Raw genomic sequence first — 18351 nt, 5'->3', positions numbered from 1 at the left:
CAACCAGAGATTCTGGTCAGAGTAGCCAGTCGCTACTGTCAAGGTGTCCTCAAAGGTAGGGTCGGCTATGATCATCATGTTCGTCAAGGTCTTTATCTTACGGCGGAGGGGGTTAATTATGGGCACGGGACTAAGTGAAGGCTTCCATTCGGCTGCATCTACCATACCCCTTATTTTAAACTTCCCTAAGGGATCTATCCTCCCGTACCGGTATGTCCCCAGACTATAAGTCTCCCCGTCCCCCGGGCTTGGATCTCCCATGGTTAATGTAAAAACCGCATTAAAACCAAGCAACATACTAAGTTCAGCCTTCCAATACCTGCTGTCCTTATTATTCTCAAGGAGGGTTATACGACTAATTAGGGATTTCCCGCTCCTATTTTTCTTATTTAAGGCACTTCGCGGTTTATAGGACTAGTCTGTTCCTGCGTTCCATCCCACTAATCCCCAATAACGGCAGTCTTCTCCCCAGACGTTATCAGTGGCGCAAACATATTGTATTCCCCGGGTATATAAGTCATATAACCAGCTGGACTGAGCTAAATCTGGCCTGCGGTGGGATCTTGCGCCTAGACACGGGACCACAGTACAATAGTCGAAGGAATATGCAGCTACTTGAGCATTGGACGAGTTATACTAGAAGGTAACCATACCCCCATATTCTTCCGACTAAGGATTCCAGTTGCCACCCTCCTCTCTCACTAGCCCTAACCAGAGTAACGTCTTTGGCACAACTAAGACTGGTCTCCCGGATCTGAAGCTTTCTTACAGTATGAAGCGTGGATCCATGTAAGTCTTTCGGCTAGTTTCACAGCTGTGACAGTAGTCAGAAGCACCTGGTAGGGGCCATCAAATCGGGGCTCAGGAGGGTGCTTCCTGGGGAACTTCTTGACGCACACCCAATCCCCAGGCTGCAAGATATGTGTCCCAGTGTCTGCCTCTGAGTCTGGAAGAGAACACCTGTGCATAGGCTTTGGTTAGTTCTTTAACAACGGAAATCACATACTCAGTCAACACATCAGATTGTAATTGTAACCACTGAGGATAGTAACGACCTAGTCTTGGGGCTAGCCCAAACAATCTCGTAGGGAGATAATGTATAATCCCCCCTGGGTTCATATCTAACACTGTATAAGGCTATTGGATGACAGTCTTTCCAAAGTGGCGTCATTTTTAAGTATCTTACTTTTTAGCGTGCCACTACGTCTCTCCACCACTCTAAAGATGGTAGAGTATGTAAAAGGCCTGGGATACACCCAGAGCAGACATGACATGTTACATTCACCTGCGAAGTTTATACCTCTGTCTGACTCTGAATCACCTCTGGTACCCCATATTCACAGTTTACCTCGTTCATGAGCTTCTTTGCGGTTACCTACTTGTTTACCTTGGTAACAGGGTCGGCCTCCAACCTGCAAAGACATCAACAACAAGCACGTATTCATACTTCCCAACAAATGGGAGCTGAACGTAGTCAATTTGCAATCCCTGAAATGGGTAGAGTGGTCCCGGCAAGTGTGGTGTGGCAAATTTACTTCTGCCCTGACTTACCCATGGCATAGATCATGCTAAACCGGACAAATGATGCAGCAGCTACAGAGAACCTAGAAGTCGCCCAACCTCTTTCAAGCGTCGTCGTCATTACTGCTTTACTAGGTGGGTCTTTGCGTCCATCAGCTGGGCCATCATGGGATACAGGAACTGTGGTGGGCAAGTGCTGTTGACTGTTCACCACACGCTGTCCTGTTTCTGCTGCTCCCATATTAGTCCATTTATTCTTTCCTTCCTTGCTGGCTGGTAACTGTAAAAGTCTTTAGCATATCAAAGTCCAAATTTTTGTCAATGTCCAAAGTTTTTTTTACCACTGACTCATGCTGTCAGTATCTTTCTTCTTTCTTCCACGGCTTGAGGGCCGCTGCCTTTGCTGCGCTGTCAGCGAGGGTGTCGTCTCTCGCCTCTCCAGTGTAGGAATCGGTGCGAACTCTCAACTTTGTCAGGTAGAAGTAGGGCCTCCATGCGACTCTGTACCGTTGCACCATTCTCAATTGGTTGTCCTGCTAAGGTAAAAAACTGTCTGGCCTTCCATATTGGGCCGTAATCATGAGCTATGCCAAATGCATACCAGGAGTCAGTGTAAAGGATTGCCGGTCTTACCTCTCGCCACTCTACACGCCTCAGTGAGGGCCTTCCATTCCGCTTATTGTACTGTGACATGCGGAGGCAGAGCTTCTGCTTCTAGGACATCTTGTTGTGTGACCACTGCATATCCGATGTGGAGTCATCAGTCCTCACCCTGGTACCATCTGCAAAAAGCTCAACATATGCATTATCAACAGAGGTTCTGATAACTGTTTGCATATCTGCAGTTTCTTACTGAATTAGTACTAAATAATCGTGCTGATGTTCTATTTCACATGGCTCGGAATCTTGTAGCACAAAATCATTTATTTATTTTTCAAACCCAATAGCTGATCTACAACACCTAGATCATCTATGACCCAGATCACCTATGCCTCCCCCCTTTTGAACCGCAATACTCAATGGAAAAAGAGTCATTGCGTTCAAACTAGTAAACCAAGAGGCACAAAAACAAGCACTTTGTAGGTCAAGGTGACATTGTATGCAGCGAAGTCTGAGCGAAAATCTCCTTAAAAAAATTTTTTTTTTAATTTCAGGTCGCAGTTAGCATTTTTTAACACAAGGGGGCGCAACACAAGTAAAATTTTACGTCACCCAGTGTAATAGTATTTCAGGGTATGGCCAGCGTTTAGCTTTTACTCTCCTGTCGAAATATAATTATAGCTTCAGTGTAGACTGACACTAGAATATACAAAAGACTTAAAGAAAAACTAAAGAATACGGATGAATTAACATCCTACTCTGGGCAATTCAGTCCCTCTTTCTTCACATAAAAAGTAAAATTACTTCACCAAATTGCATGAAAAAGTTTGCTGGGTGACTATAGGGAAATTATTTCATCTGTAGGAGCCTTCCGTAACATCATCTGTCTGAGCATCCATTGGAGAAGCGGGCAGTGGAAAACAGAGCCCCTGGGAACATGAGAGAGCGTCCCCTGTCATGTATTCCCAGCCTCTGCCCCCCATGCATCAACTCCAATCTTCCATGCACTATAAACCAGCTTAGTCGTCTACTATGTCCCAAGCTGCATCTCCACAAAGGTTTGTTTCCCTGAACTTATCACACATCCAAAGTGGCCACATCTTGGAGCGTAACAAAGTCTGGTCAAACAAAACCTTTGTTCAGACAATCATGATGTTAGCACTGGATACAGTGGCATTGGGAAATATAGGCCTCCCAAATGCAGCAAAATGGCCGCCAGAGGCAGAAAGGGGCGGGGCTACAAATCTCCCAAGTGAGGCAAAATGGCTGCCGGAGGAACGGGCGGGGCCAGGGGCAGCAGCACTCCCAGGTGAGGCAAAATGGCTGCTGAGTAGCAGCACTTCCAGGTGAGGCAAGATGGCTGCTGGAGGAGGAAGGGGCGGGGCCAGGTCCTGTCCCGGATGGGGAGGGACCGGAAGTAACATCACACACCCTGAAAGTGAGCACATGGGGGGAAGTAACTTCAGGGTGGGGGCAGGTCTCACTACATTTACTGCAGAGTCACACTATGTTGGATTGTAAACATTGCAAGCACGGCTGCCATTACAGGGAGGGGCCGCAGTCAACACAAAGACATTACATTGTTCATAAGCAATACACATACCCCCCTACATGCTTTCTCCTCTTCAATCTCTTAACTACATTATACCTCCTCCTAGCAATCTAAAAACACCTTTCTTTCTGCTTGGCTTCCTGCTCATCTTCTGAAAACTTTCTACAACCTATCTTATCTGTCCATGACCTAACATTTCTTTCTGCAACTTTTCCTGATCCTTTCCCATTGTTCAGTAACCAAATCACAAGCTCTATGACCTTTGTCCTTGCTCACTTTGCTCAACTCTATGCTACCTGCTTATTCTATTCTATTCAAAGTTTCTGCACACAGTACTGTTTCTCTTGTAAAATCTGCTTTCTTCAAATCCTTTCCATATAACCTCTTTCCCACTCAGAATTATAATGCACATTAATTCTACAAAACACAGGGAACGACAAAGTAAACAGAAAGGGTTAATTGGAAAAAGCTTTCAGCTCACTCTTATCAGCAGCCCTCCCCCCAACAACAAACACTGCACATTCTTTCTATAATACCAGACAGACGGGATTACTGGAGAATACCCACAACGGCTCAAGGTATATATATATCTCATCCACCTTTATATCAACCCAAGGTATATATCTCATCTACCTTTATATCAACCCAAGGTCTACTAGCAATCCCGAAGAGCACTTCCTGTACACGTCCTAGACAGGACATTTAGCTATACACAGAGACTGACGATTATTTTCAATGACCAAAACCTCAATAATATTCTAGAGAAATCAGCCGTCACAAAGCACGGCTATACTTCACAGTATATACCTTTCCACATATGAGAACATAACACGCTCAATCATAAAGTTAAGTATACGTATCATAAATCTTCCTAACCTCACACTAGTTTTACCTAGGAGCACGTGTCACTGGCGTGTTCCCTCAGACTTAAACAGCCGAGTCCGCCCTCCCGACACATTAACCCTCACAGAATTTATCTCTTGGTCTTGTATACACAATTTTTAACCGTCTCAGACATAACAGACACAGCATACAAAATACCCCTTAAGCAGGTTAAAACGGTGGTCTTTTCCGAGTAAGAAAGAACTATATTACCTGCCTTTCATTGATTTATCACTCTGGATCAGGAACAGGCAGAAAAGCAGTCAGAACCCAGATCACATCGGTAGATTTACATAAAGCAATCTTACCGTGTTCTGTAGATTTTCGGGCCCCTGAGTTCTGCGTGCCATCCGCCGATCTCTGTATTTTTCCAGAATGAAAGAAATCAAAATCTCTTAACTCGGTCCACCCAGAGACGCCACTGATCTGGAATATGATTTCTCCAGCAGGCTTTGGGGTATTTTGTCGCTTTCCTAATTGTGTGGAAGCAGTATGCGCACACTGACCAAGTCAAACACAAGGTATGAATCTCATGTTAAAAATGGCTCTCCGTCCAGAAACAGCCAGACAGGGCCTTTTATTGTACAGACACACAATGGGCGTGCAACAGATTACATCAGTAACATATAAGATTCTCATTTGTCGGATCATACAGAATCCCCCACCTCTCTGCCCACCCCCTCCAAGTGTTGAGGTGGTATGGACTTCGTCCTCTAGCTGAAGTCATCTCCGTGTAGTGATGACTCATTGTTTACCTAGCTTCAGGATGAGGAGTGGAAGGGGGCTAGACAAACACTCAGTATTAAACACAGGATATAAGGATATACACGACACTATGGCCCTTAACTCTTAGAAGCTGGTTGTGCAACTTGTGTAACTTCTATGTACTTAACTAACATTAGATCAGACATCCATTGTCTAGCAAATACTATGATTAGATTGTGTGTGTGTCCTTTAAACTCCTCAGAGCTGAAAGTCATTACAATAGCAAAATACATTTGGGTTATATACAAATAGCGATAGACATTTTATACTAAATAATTATCATGTCTATCACAGTATGTGCGGTAATAAGCGCCAAAATAGAACATTCTGTGATTTTTCTTGTGCAAGTATTTTGCGCAAGTCTTATGAGCGTCAACATGGCCACCTATTGCAGATTGGTCCAGCGTATTACGTGCGCAAGTCCCATGCGCAAAATACACTGTACCAACATGCTTGTCAGAATAGGCAAAGCCTGTTGACTCTTTCCAAGAAGCGTGAATGGAGCTTTAAGCTACAGTATAGTTCTGGGCGGTTTCAGATGGCCGTAGGCACAACTACGAGGAATTGGCTATCATCGCAATTGATGTTGCTAGTTATGAATCTGACATAGAGTTGGCAAGACAAGATCTAAGTGCATAGTTTTACAACTTTCCAACTGTGACATTTTCAAAAATTGCTCTCTGGAAATATATATCCCTGAAAATCAAGCTCCTTTTAATAATCATTTTCTTAACTATTTAAACATCAAGGGCTGATAATGAAATACTTGATTATTCTGGAAACTATAGAAATTTAGGATAAAACAGCCCATGCTTTTAAAACAAGTTTCAGTCTTTGATTACTAAACATTGAGTGCATCCATTCACTGACAACAAGCAGAGATTAAAAAAAGGTGATTAAAGAATTCAACTAAATATATTAGAAAATAACATAATTTTTTAGTATTCAGTGTTCAACCCTTCCATATTCAAGGGTCATTGATGCGCCGGTGACCTTATCGCATTCTGGTATCTGGTTCTGGTATCCCCACTTTCAAAAAATCATAACTTTTTTATTTTTGGGGTGACATATCTACACAAGGGTATGTTTTTTGCAGGATGAGTTGTATTTTTCAATGCCAGTATTTAACATACCATATAATGTATGGATCAGATAAAAACTGGAAAAAGTTTTTTTCATTCTTTTTAGTATTAGTCATTTTTATAATAATGTAAAATAAATCTTAATTTTACTTGTTTTGGCTTTTTTTTATTAGTCCACTTAGGGGACATGAACTTGCAATTGTTTAAGCCCTTAAACAATATATAATGCAATTCTATGGTTCACCGTTTGTTTTATACCTTATTTACTATAAGGTTAAAATAACTTGTTGAATTTGTTGTATGGGTCATCACAATTTCAGCTATATTCAGCTATCTCATATATACAATATGTGAGTATCATTGAAATAATGCTTTGATATATTTAGTATACCAAGCCATAGCATGAATACAGCACCCAAACCAGGCTCAAAACATGAATACAGTACCAGAACCAAGCGCATAACATAAATGCAGCCCCAGAACCAAGCTCAGTGCATAGATACAATACCCGAACTAAGCACATAACAAACAGTATCAGAATCAAGTGCAGTACATAAATACAGCTGTTAAAGGGGTTGTCCCGCGCCGAAACGGTTTGGTTTTTTTTTAAACCCCCCCCCCCCCCGTTCGGCGCGAGACAACCCCGATGCAGGGGTTAAAAAAACAACCCGCACAGCGCTTACCTGAATCCCGGCGGTCCGGCGTCTTCATACTCACCTGCTGAAGATGGCCGCCGGGATCCTCTGTCTCCGTGGACCGCAGGGCTTCTGTGCGGTCCATTGCCGATTCAAGCCTCCTGATTGGCTGGAATCGGCACGTGACGGGGCGGAGCTACACGGAGCCGGCATTCTGCACGAGCAGCCCCATAGAAGACTGCAGAAGACCCGGACTGCGCAAGCGCGGCTAATTTGGCCATCGGAGGGCGAAAATTAGTCGGCTCCATGGGAACGAGGACGCCAGCAACGGAGCAGGTAAGTATAAAACTTTTTATAACTTCTGTGTGGCTCATAATTAATGCACAATGTACATTACAAAGTGCATTAATATGGCCATACAGAAGTGTATAGACCCACTTGCTGCCGCGGGACAACCCCTTTAAGGACCGTTACACATGACCGGTCACATTAACCTTTCAAGCCTTGGGTTCCAAATTAGTTCATACCTGGATACATTAGGGAGGCCAAAAACTATATGATTTATAGTTATTAGTTCCCACAGATACGTAGAGTTGAGCCGCGGCAAGTATACAGCCCACTCTGCTTAAGGCGCGTACACTGAAAGTTTATTCACTTGGTATAGTTCTAAAACAGGAAAGGAATACGTCATTAGTCATGGGGTTAATCTTATTGGGTTAGAAAAACATCAAGAATCGTGTATTGTTCAACAATCAGCGTAGTGAGAATATCTATGTGAAAAGTCCTTCAAATGATTATTCCTCCCTTGTGAGTTTGGATGATCACAGCGTCTTATCAGCACGATTTGCTCTTTTCCCAAAGCTCAGGACGTGGGGGAGTCTCTTCTGATAGCGACTGTACCAGGCAAATGTTCTCAGATGAATAGAAACAAATCATTAGACATTGCACCGAATGTCATGCTCTAAAGTTATTTCTACTTGAATTATTGTTTCACTACACACAAGCTTATTTACATCTTATAATGCTCCATTTTGTATCTAGCAGCCATTTTGAGACAGATTCTTCCATTTTATGGACCTGTACCTTCTCACGGCATCCAAACCAGGAACTATAGTTTTGGAGCGTATTAAGGGCACATTTTACAGACGTGTTCCATCTCGATCTCGGGTCTGCTGACCTGAACTCACAGCATGTCAGGGATCTATGTAGTGAGTGGGCTTGAGAGTAGAAGCAGGGATGTACAAAGCACTCATGGGGCTTCATAGCAAAGTGCCTACAATGGGCACATGAGCATCAGAACTAGGCCATGAAGCAATGGAAGAAGGTGGCCTGGTCTGATGAATCCCTTTTATTTTACATTACTTGGATGGCTGGTTGTATTTCACCTTGGAGAGAGAGAACACCAGGATCAGGGCTACCAACCTGAGTTCTACTCTGGATGATTTATCCAAAAATGACTGGCAGTCAAGATTTTTTATGGACACATTGACAAACCATAATGAATGATAAAGATTCTAAGTGGTAGGTCAGATACTGGTATAAACTCATTACCAGCCTTTACTGGGAGCCCTACAATGTTAAATACAACCACAATGACTTGCTCAAGTATCACCAGCCTGAAAGAAATCACAGAAGTGTCTATTATTTTCTTACTGACATTGGTAAAAAGTTATCTATTTTTATGGACTGTCCAGGGATTTCTGGACTGATAGCAACATTAAGATGCACTATGGGAAGAAGACAAGACAGTGGAGGCAATATGGTGCTCTGCTAAATCTTCTGGACCAAGTACATTCATGGCAGTGGTATTTCCTAGTAGCAGTGACCTCTTTCAGCAGGCGTAATGTGCCACACTGCAAAAATTGTGCACAATGGTTTGAGGAACATGACAAAAAGTTCAAGACGTGATGAAAGGGGCCTCTAGGGTGTTGTGGGAACCTAAGACAAGTTGCTGGCTAGGGGGCCTGCAGAGACCAGCGACTCAAGGTTTGATCTAGTTAGCCATCTAGAGGGCATGATGGTGTGCTCGGCTCAGGCAACTTGGGCCAAAGATGCTACCTGTGAGGTCCCAGATTCCAGTCTATAGCAGGCCCTATCACAAGGCTGCAATAGGACCGATAATGGTTGGATGGTATAACATACGTCAGGCCAGACATCTTGCTCGAGAATTTTATTCAACAACAAACTTTGAGTTCAGTCTTCTTCGTTTCAGAGGCAAAGGATCTTGTCACCCCACAAAATACTAAGTAATAAAGGCGTGCAAGCCCAACGGTGAATGGCTGTTGAATAGCTTACTGCGTCTGAGAGGATCACAGTGGGCACTTGACCTGAAGGTTCTGCAGAAGGCTTCACAACAATTTGAAGTTGCAGTCGGCCACATAAATCTGTGATCGAGACTTTTTTTACAACCTCTCTTTTCAAGATCTTTCAGTGGGATCTTCTGCGTCCAGGTGCCGGTTTGTGGCATAGTCCAGTATCCAGCAGGTCTGATGCCACTTCTCTTTGCCACACTCTGCACAGATTTGATGTCATGCGCCTCCAACGTCTTTTTGCATGTGTCCCAACGTGATCCTCCAGACTAATCCACACCAAATAGCGTTAACAATTCTAGTAAAGCAATATCTGTTCTGACCACTAGGGGTCAGTCCACACTTACAGATAATGTAAACAACTAGAGCTCATTACTTCACAGCAAAAATAGAGACTATTGGGGATACACACAGCATATCTCTTATTCACATGGACAAGAGTGAGTTATGTAATGGGTGTTGCATATTTGTGCGCACAAGTTCGTGTTTAAAGGCCCATTTATACTAGGCGATTGTCAGGCAATCGATGCCCGACACTCGTCCCTGTGTGTCCTTGCTACCGTGCTGTTACACAGGAGCTAGTATCGCTGGATCGCTCACAGAGCGGCCAGCAAGGGGCTGGGGTGGCTGCAGGAAAATTCACTCCTCGCGCTCCCCCACCCCTTTCTATTCACTTAACACAGCAGCCATTCAATTCTGAACGGCTGCTATTTACACTGAGCGTTCAGCGATCAGCTCATTGTCCATCGTTTAGGCAGCATGGACGATGAGCTGAACGATGATCGTTTAGTGTAAATAGCAGCTCTTCAGTATTGAACAGCCGCTGTGTTTTGTCAATGGAGAGCGGCGGAGGAGCAAGAGGAGAGAAATCTCCTGCAGCCGCCCCAGCCCCCTGCTGGCCGCTCTGTGAGTGAGTCAGCAAAACTCACTACTGTGTAACAGCCAGTATGCCCGACATTCATCCAAATCACAGTGGTATAGAGATCTATATAAATTTAACTGAAACCCTTCACAGATATAGATTAAAATATAATGACATTTATTGAAAATTTCTAAAATTGTGGGCTCACATATAACACTTATAGACAATACGTAAAAGGGACAGGTAACATATAAGCAAAGAATAGGCCCTTATGGATATATGTAAGACAACGTATCTCTCGGATAGATTTTTAGAGATAGCTGCCGCTCATACAAATGAGAGAGGATAGAACTCCAGAAGGTGAAAGAGTGATATCCACGTCTAAGGATAATTTGTACTTAGATGTTGATATGGTACAGGAATTGGTGCCTGTACTAGGGCACAGTATTCTTATGTGTACTCTTGTTGCTAGAACAGTTTATTTAATAACTTCCCATTGGTAGCAGAGTTATTGTGTATACAGGTGCTAAACACATGGGCTCATTGTGTGTCAGTGATGCTGACCAGAACGTTTCGGAAAGCTCGCTCGACGCGTTTCCCTACCCATGTAGGAGCAGTTCCTCAGGAGCGCGGGTAATTATTGCCCGAAAAGTACGTAAAGATAATAGAGCAACAGGATTAGTGCGTCAGGACATAGTCCTGCTGCAGTTTGATACTGCTAAGGTGATGCCACCTGTTCGATAGTCACCTCTTCTTGCTTGTCACTTCCCGTGCGGTATCTGTGTTGGTACCGCTATCGGGCTCTCTATTTGAGTATTCAGAGAGGGAGAGGGTCATTCATCCCATCTGGCATATAAGATGGTATGTGCCAGTATTTGAATGCCTCAGATAGCACTTCCGTGTAGCAGATGGCGCCCTTTAATCAGGCTTAGTCACCGGCTACTGCCGCAAGGCCAGGTGATACCCTCCTAGAGAATTCCTGCAATATCCATTAGGGTACTTGCATTGGTCTGTAGATTTCTGTGACCAGTGTGGATTAATGCAATACCCAGATGGAAATTGTTCTGTCTCTCAGTGTTTGTTAAAGCGAATGCTTCTCCAGGATCTATGGCCGACCCTTCTCACACAGCTGGTAGTTATCCCGGCTGTGTGTGATGAGGGCAATGCCTACACAGATGAAGCTCAGGTAAGTAGCAATATAAGTCTCAGATAGAGTTAGCTTCAGAGAATAGAGGGTTGTTTCGGCTAGACCTGGGGGATAATACCCCATTCAAAGTTCTTTCATAGAGACCAGGAAAGACAGAACCCCTACAGTGTCAGTCCTAGCTGGATTAGACAGGGGTAAGAGGCAGGGACAGAGCAAGAGAGGTAGCGCCTGCGGCTCTGATGGGTATTAACTCAGACAACCCCTTAAGCTTCACATGAGTGCAAGCGCATGCTTTTTTTGCACGTGCAACGGCGTATTTTACCATACCTCTTGCCGCTGCAAGGCATGTTCGTTTGTGCGTGACAAACTCACCGATTGAAATTACTAATTATTTCCAAATATGTTCTTTTTTCCAGTGAAATTACGCAGTGTTTTATGCATCTCCTTGCATATTGTGAAGGGGGGGAGGGGGGCTAACTTTGCAGGAAATCTTTTTCTTGTCAAATAAAAACAAAAAATAGTTACAATATTATACACAATATTTTTTCAATAATGGTAGGTTGCCTTTATATGCTGTAATGTACCACTAGATGGCACTGTTGTATACTCATTTTTATATAGCAGATTTCCAGCTTTGTTGTCCTTCATATATAATTATTGTTCAAAAGGTTATAAACTACATTACAGTATATGATGTATGAGCCTTGTTTCTGGCACATAACATGTACTTGCAAGTCCAACTCTTGCTCAGCTTTTCTGTTTTAAAGCTTTACTATCTTTATAGCCCCCTCCTCGTCTCCATCTACATAGCCCCTATAGGACAAACTATCAAGAGATTTGGCTTTCCGTACCATCTCTAGGCTGACAATACCCAGTTATATACCTCTTCCTGTGACATCTCCAGAATGCCACCGACTGTCTGTTCGCTGTCTGGTGTTTCCGCCCTCTACTAACCGACTTCATCCTGACATCTCCATTTCAGTGTGTGGCGCCACCATAACTCCTAGACAACACGCCCGCTGCCTTGGGGTCATATTTGACTCTGATTTCTCCTTTACCTCCTACATCCAATCTCTTGTCCGAACATGTCAGCTGCACCTCAAGAACATCTCAAGAATTCGCCCTTTTCTTATGATGGGCACGCTAAAAACACTCACTGTTGCCCTCATCCACTCTGCTCAATTATCCCAACTCGCTGCTGATCGGCCTCCCCCGCACCATACACGCCCGGTCTCCAATCCATTCTAAATGCGGCAGCCAGGCTCATCTTCCTGTTCAGCCGCTAATCGGATGCCTCTGAATTAAATTTAAACTCGCCACCCACATCCACAAAGCTCTCCATCGCACCGCATCACCCAACATTGCTTCTCTGATTTCAATTCACCGCCCAGCCCATGCCCTCCGCTGTGCTAACGAAATCAGATTAAGTTCCCCTTTAATTCAAACTTCTCATTCACGCCTCCAAGATTTCTCCAGAGCAGCACCAGTCCCCTGGAACGCGCTACCCAAAACTATCTGGGCAATCCCTGACACACAAAACTTCAGGCGTGCTCTAAAAACACACCTCTTCAGGGAGGCATACCGTATCCCCCAAACCAAACCCCTCTCAACTCCCCCTGATAACATCCTCCATGTCCTACTGACTACAATCACTGCTAGCCGTAATCAACTGGCACCTGCAGTGACACCGATTCAGCCACCACACGGCTTTAGTCTGACCATTGTCTATGAGTATAGCATCCCACACTCTCCACCTCGCCATACCGCGCACATCTCCAGCACCTTTACCTTCTGTATCACCCCATTATCTGTAGTGTGTAAGCTCGTTGGAGCAGGACCCTCACCCTATTACATGTAACTGTGAATTTAGTTTTTTGCATCTGTTCTCCCCTGTCTTGTAAGCGCTGCGGAATAAGTTGGCGCCCTATAAATAAAGATTATTATTATAGTCAGAGATTCACTTAATAAATGTGGGAACTAATCATGCCCACTGTATCACCCCCGCAGTCTATACTACCTCAAAGACAAATCCATACATCCAGTATAGTCATCGGATGCCTAAGCTATGCTGCTAACATACGTGGCCCCATGAAACAGCATAATGCCCAGTCCCTTAATAGTATTGAGCTTGGGGAGTATGTATAACAAGATGCTGCAGTTAGGGTGCTGGAGGCCATCACACAAATCTCAGATGTGTTAACATGTGCCAGTCACTGTGTATAAGACTCTGTTCACATCTGTGTAAGACTTTAATTTCTGACGGAAACTTTTTTTTTAATGGGATGAAACTGAAGTATTAGGGATCCTTATGTTTCCGGTTGACTTTCATGGCATTTATCAGTTACCTGAAACCAACTATCCAGGATGGATTTATGGGGGATTTATCATCATATATTTAGTGGTGATGTTTGGATAAGTTTAAAGGGAACCTGTCATCACCTTTGAACCCCATAAACTACGTTATGGGGCTTAAAGGTGAGGAAACGGGAAGTCCGAGATTGGGTACCCTGTTCCTGCGCTGTGTCCCTGCGAAGTTGGTGCGTGCACACATAGTGACTATTTTCAGACAGCTCTATGCATGTGCTCTCCCATGGAGATTTTATGAGAATACCCACACACAGACAGCTGAAAAGGGTCACTCTGTGGGCATGCACCAAGCTCACAGGGACATGAATATGAAACACAGCTACCTCTGATTCCCTGTTCCTTTCTTGAGCCCTATAACATAGTTTATGGCGCTCAAAAGTGATGACAGGTTCCCTTTAAAAAGTTTGCGGAACTGAAGCTTCATGCACATGGCCATATCACGGCTCCAGTATTTAATTGCATGGATCTATACTCTACCTCTGTAACCCTCCGTTATTATATATGGAGGCATACAGTGGTTTCTTTATGTCAGATTCCATACAAACTTGACAAAAAAATTGAGGCATGGTGCATTAAATGTTGTATATAGTATATGTAGGCATCAAGCATATCTTCCAGGAGAGGAACGCTCCATAACACATATAGAGGACCCATACTAGAGAGCTATACAGTTTCCAGGCACTACCATACAGATCCATGCACGTGACTTGACTGCCATGTGCATGTGGCCTAATTCACAAGTAGTACAATACAGCACGACACTATAGGAATTTGATATAGCTTCAGACCAATAAGGCTACCTGAAAATATGTTTTCTCAAACAGAAGAAAGGGATGAACAAGTGAATAACAGTTTCCAGTGCAGGGAGATTTGTTGCCATGTTCGGCTTTCTTTACACTAGCTCCATGTTCTGTTCCCACCATACTCTGCTGTGCTATTCTACCCATTAAAACAGACAAAAACTGCAATGACCCGTTATGAGTCAGTGGCGGTATATGGCCTAAGTAGCAGTCCTGTTAGTGGTCAGTACTTGTCAGATAGTCTTCAGGAGTCCACAAAGGGAAATAGAAATACCAAGTAGCCCCAGTTGGGAGTGCATGGGCATGCCCAAAACTCTGTGTCTTCCATGTTCCCATGCGGTCCATTGCATTAATTAATGAGGATCATTAGAGCTATTACATTTGAGGAGTAATAATAGTAGACTTTGCACCAATTTTTGAAACACTTCACCATGGAGAATTGATTGGGAGTTCGGGTGTAGACTGGAAAACCTGGATGTATATATTGTCTTAGTCCATACACCTATACGCTAATCTTGCCACTATAGTTACTGGAGCTGCAGTGTGTGTGTGTATATATATATATATATATATATATATATATATATATATATATATATATATATAGTGTGTGTGTATATATGTGTGTGTATATATATATATATATATATATATATATATATATATATCATTGACTTGAAGGCATGGACATGAAAGATCTATTCCTTTTGCCCAAATAGTGCTGCAGAAGTAAGTTAGTGCATGGAAAAAAAACTTTTGAAGTAATGCTCCTTCCTGAGACCCATCATCAGTGCTCCATATTATAGCACATCTGTACCCTGGGATCATACAGAACACTGTGGACTCATTTCATTTTAATTGCATGAAAATTGTCGAAGAATTTTTTTTACTGTTACTTAAAACTAAAAGCGCAACTAAACCACGTCTGCATTTTTACAAGTATTCAGTGATGTCGCTGCTCAGCCTAAACATGAATCCTCATCATCCATTAATAATTCTGTTTCTAATGCATCAAAGGTTCTGTTTGCACATGTGTACTAGCTGTAGGGTGTGTGATAAACCCATTGATGTGACTAACTGTGGAAGCCGCAGCTTTGGGGAATGAATCCCACAGTAATTCCCTGTATAATTCAAATATATCAATCGTCTCTTTTTCAGGGCTTCTTTGAAGAAGAAGAAGGGAAAGAATATATCTATAAGGAACCCAAATTAACCGGACTATCAGAAATCTCACAGAGACTGCTCAAGTTGTACAGCGATAAATTTGGAGCGGAGAACGTTAAGATCATTCAGGATTCCAACAAGGTGGGTTCTGTGTGCAGCCGCTCTGGGCGCCAGTAAGGATATTAAGACTAATTATTAGCCGCCATAGTCCTGCCCTACCGGTCCACGTACAGGAAAATGCATATTATGTCTCCATGAATCCATTATTATTGCAGTTATACAACTAATTACCCTGGAGATCTGCATGTACGCCTCCACAAATCTCCAATTTGAGATGTTGTAAAGAATACATTATATCTATACAGTATATTCTATAAAGCAGCAAAAGCGCTGTCTCTGATACTGTAAGTGCTGAATATTTTTGTATTCAGATCTGGCAGTAATATTGCTGATCATAGACAAATGCTGGCTAGATCTCATTGTCAAACTAATGTGTATGGGGGCAGCTCAACACTCCACTGACATCTATTGCTGATGGAAAGAAGCATTAGACAGGCAGGTTGGTTTAAAGCATGTTTGACCCTTTGTTTCCTATGAGATAAGCGGTTACTAGAAATGAGCGAGCACGCTCGTTTAAGGCTGATGCTCGTCAGAGCACCATGCGGAGGGGAGGAATGCGCGGGGGGGGGGAGTAAGAGTGATCTCTCTCCCCCCCCCCCCCCCACACCATCACCGCCGCATGGTGCTCAGACGAGTAATCAGTTACTCGAAAAGACCGATGCTCGCTCGAGCATCAGCCTTAAACGAGCGTGCTCGCTCATCTCTAGCGGTTACTAGTGTCTGGCAGCTACCTATCTCGATATGGTAATGTGTATGCATTGCTGATCTGTGCATTCATGTTTATGGGCAATTCAACCAAAGAGTTATGTAAAGTCCATGGCCAGCTTTTCTCTTTGAGACGTTAACATACTGCATTGCATGCTTCAGAGTGAAACCAATAGATTAGAAATTAAAGGCTATGGATCCATTTACACTCTTTTTTTTAAATCAATGCATTTTTGGAAATGAAGACTTTTTGTAACGGGTTATTATTAAAAAGTTCTTGTATTGTTTTCCGAGGCACTGCAGACTGGAGGATTAAAATTTTTCCAAATTCTGTCAGTCATTGTAAACTGACAGCTCCTCCCCGAACCTGTTCCCCTGTTGTGACATGTATTCACTGCCTTTCTAATGAGCTATAACAGAGGGCTCTATGACAATGCTGGGGGATAGTGGAAGAGATCAGGAAGACGGAGAGCAGAGAAACCAACTACTACAGAGGGCTGTACTTCACTCGGGTTGCAATTTCTGCTCTTATCAGCTACTCAAAGAGAGGATGAGAAAGAGGGAAAGACAGCTGTGTAGTATTGCGTGGGTGTGGTTATGTTACACAGTCTTTAAAAAAGAAGAGGGAAGGAGGAGCTGAACTTATGCATTTTCATGAGAGATGATAAGTGCTGGGAATGCCTCTTGGCCAGAAACTTGTAGGTGAGCTTGCAGTCCAAGTATGATGCTTTCAAAATGCATGAGATGGAAAACTCAATTGAAAAAAAATAAAATAAGTATATCATTCGTTACACTTTTGGGACTTAGTAAGATATGTGTGTATTGATTTTTCAGGCACAAAGGTTTCCATAGTCTTTAACGTTTCCTACATCTGTATTATAGTATTACAACATGACTATATTCATGTATCCTGGACATTTGTTCTCAGGATGTAAAATGTTTAGTTTTGTCAACATGGCTAGTTGTAGTAGCTGGATGCTAATGACCCTCCTTTTTGCATAACATGTTACATGCACAATCAGTTGAAACAACACACATAACTGTTTATCACAGGCGATAAATGCAGCCCAAGAAAAACTTTCATTTCACTCATATATGGAAATCCCATTGTCATGCATTCATTTATGCATCATCGAATAGCCCAACATTATTAAAGGGGTAATCTGAGAGTATACACACCCTATTAGGGCCTGTCCAGCTAATAGATAGCAGTCTTCTATCTGTTCGAATAGCTTTAGAACCTTTACTAAGTTTCTGTAATGTTATAGATCTCTGATGATTGCAATCTGTGGCCCCTATCTGGCAAGGCTTGTTTTCCCTATGCTGTGGAAGGTGCTGTCATTGTCCAAGCAGAACCTCTATTTTAGCTTTTCACCTTATATCGCCCTTTCTATGTGCTTTTTAATGTTTATGCAGGTGAATCCTAAGGATCTCGATCCCAAATTTGCCTACTTTCAAGTAACATATGTCACACCTTACTTTGATGAGAAAGAGCTTGAAGACAGAAAAACTGATTTCGAGAGACATCACAACATAAAAAGATTTGTGTTTGAGACCCCATTCACCTTGTCAGGGAAGAAACATGGTGGAGTAGAGGAACAATGCAAGAGGCGCACCGTGCTGACTAGTAAGTGGTCTCTGTAGATGTATGCTCCCATTCTTTTTTTACCAAGTAGGTCCAGGTTGAGGGATAGGCAGAGTAGGCAGCTGCCTAGGGTGGCGGGAAGGAAGGAAACTAAATTTATGCACTAGAAAAGATGACAGTACAATCTCTCTTTACATTTTTTATTGCACAACCAACAGGATGCTGTATCTGACCTACTATCATTAGAATGGCGGC

General features: G+C 43.0%; 1 protein-coding gene across 6 annotated transcripts in view; it reads left to right on the top strand.

Moving 5' to 3' along the window:
- DOCK10 (dedicator of cytokinesis 10) overlaps positions 1-18351 on the top strand; it is a 300069-nt gene that overhangs the window by 271076 nt on the left and 10642 nt on the right. For all 6 annotated transcript variants that reach the window (XM_066599568.1, XM_066599587.1, XM_066599578.1 and 3 more), the window contains 2 exons: positions 15681-15827; positions 17928-18138. In XM_066599568.1, coding sequence (XP_066455665.1) covers positions 15681-15827; positions 17928-18138 — 358 coding nt within the window. The remainder of the gene's footprint in view (positions 1-15680; positions 15828-17927; positions 18139-18351) is intronic.

This window comes from Eleutherodactylus coqui, chromosome 1, assembly GCF_035609145.1.
Source record: "Eleutherodactylus coqui strain aEleCoq1 chromosome 1, aEleCoq1.hap1, whole genome shotgun sequence".
NCBI lineage: Eukaryota > Metazoa > Chordata > Amphibia > Anura > Eleutherodactylidae > Eleutherodactylus > Eleutherodactylus coqui.
This window is presented reverse-complemented; position numbering and strand designations above follow the sequence as displayed.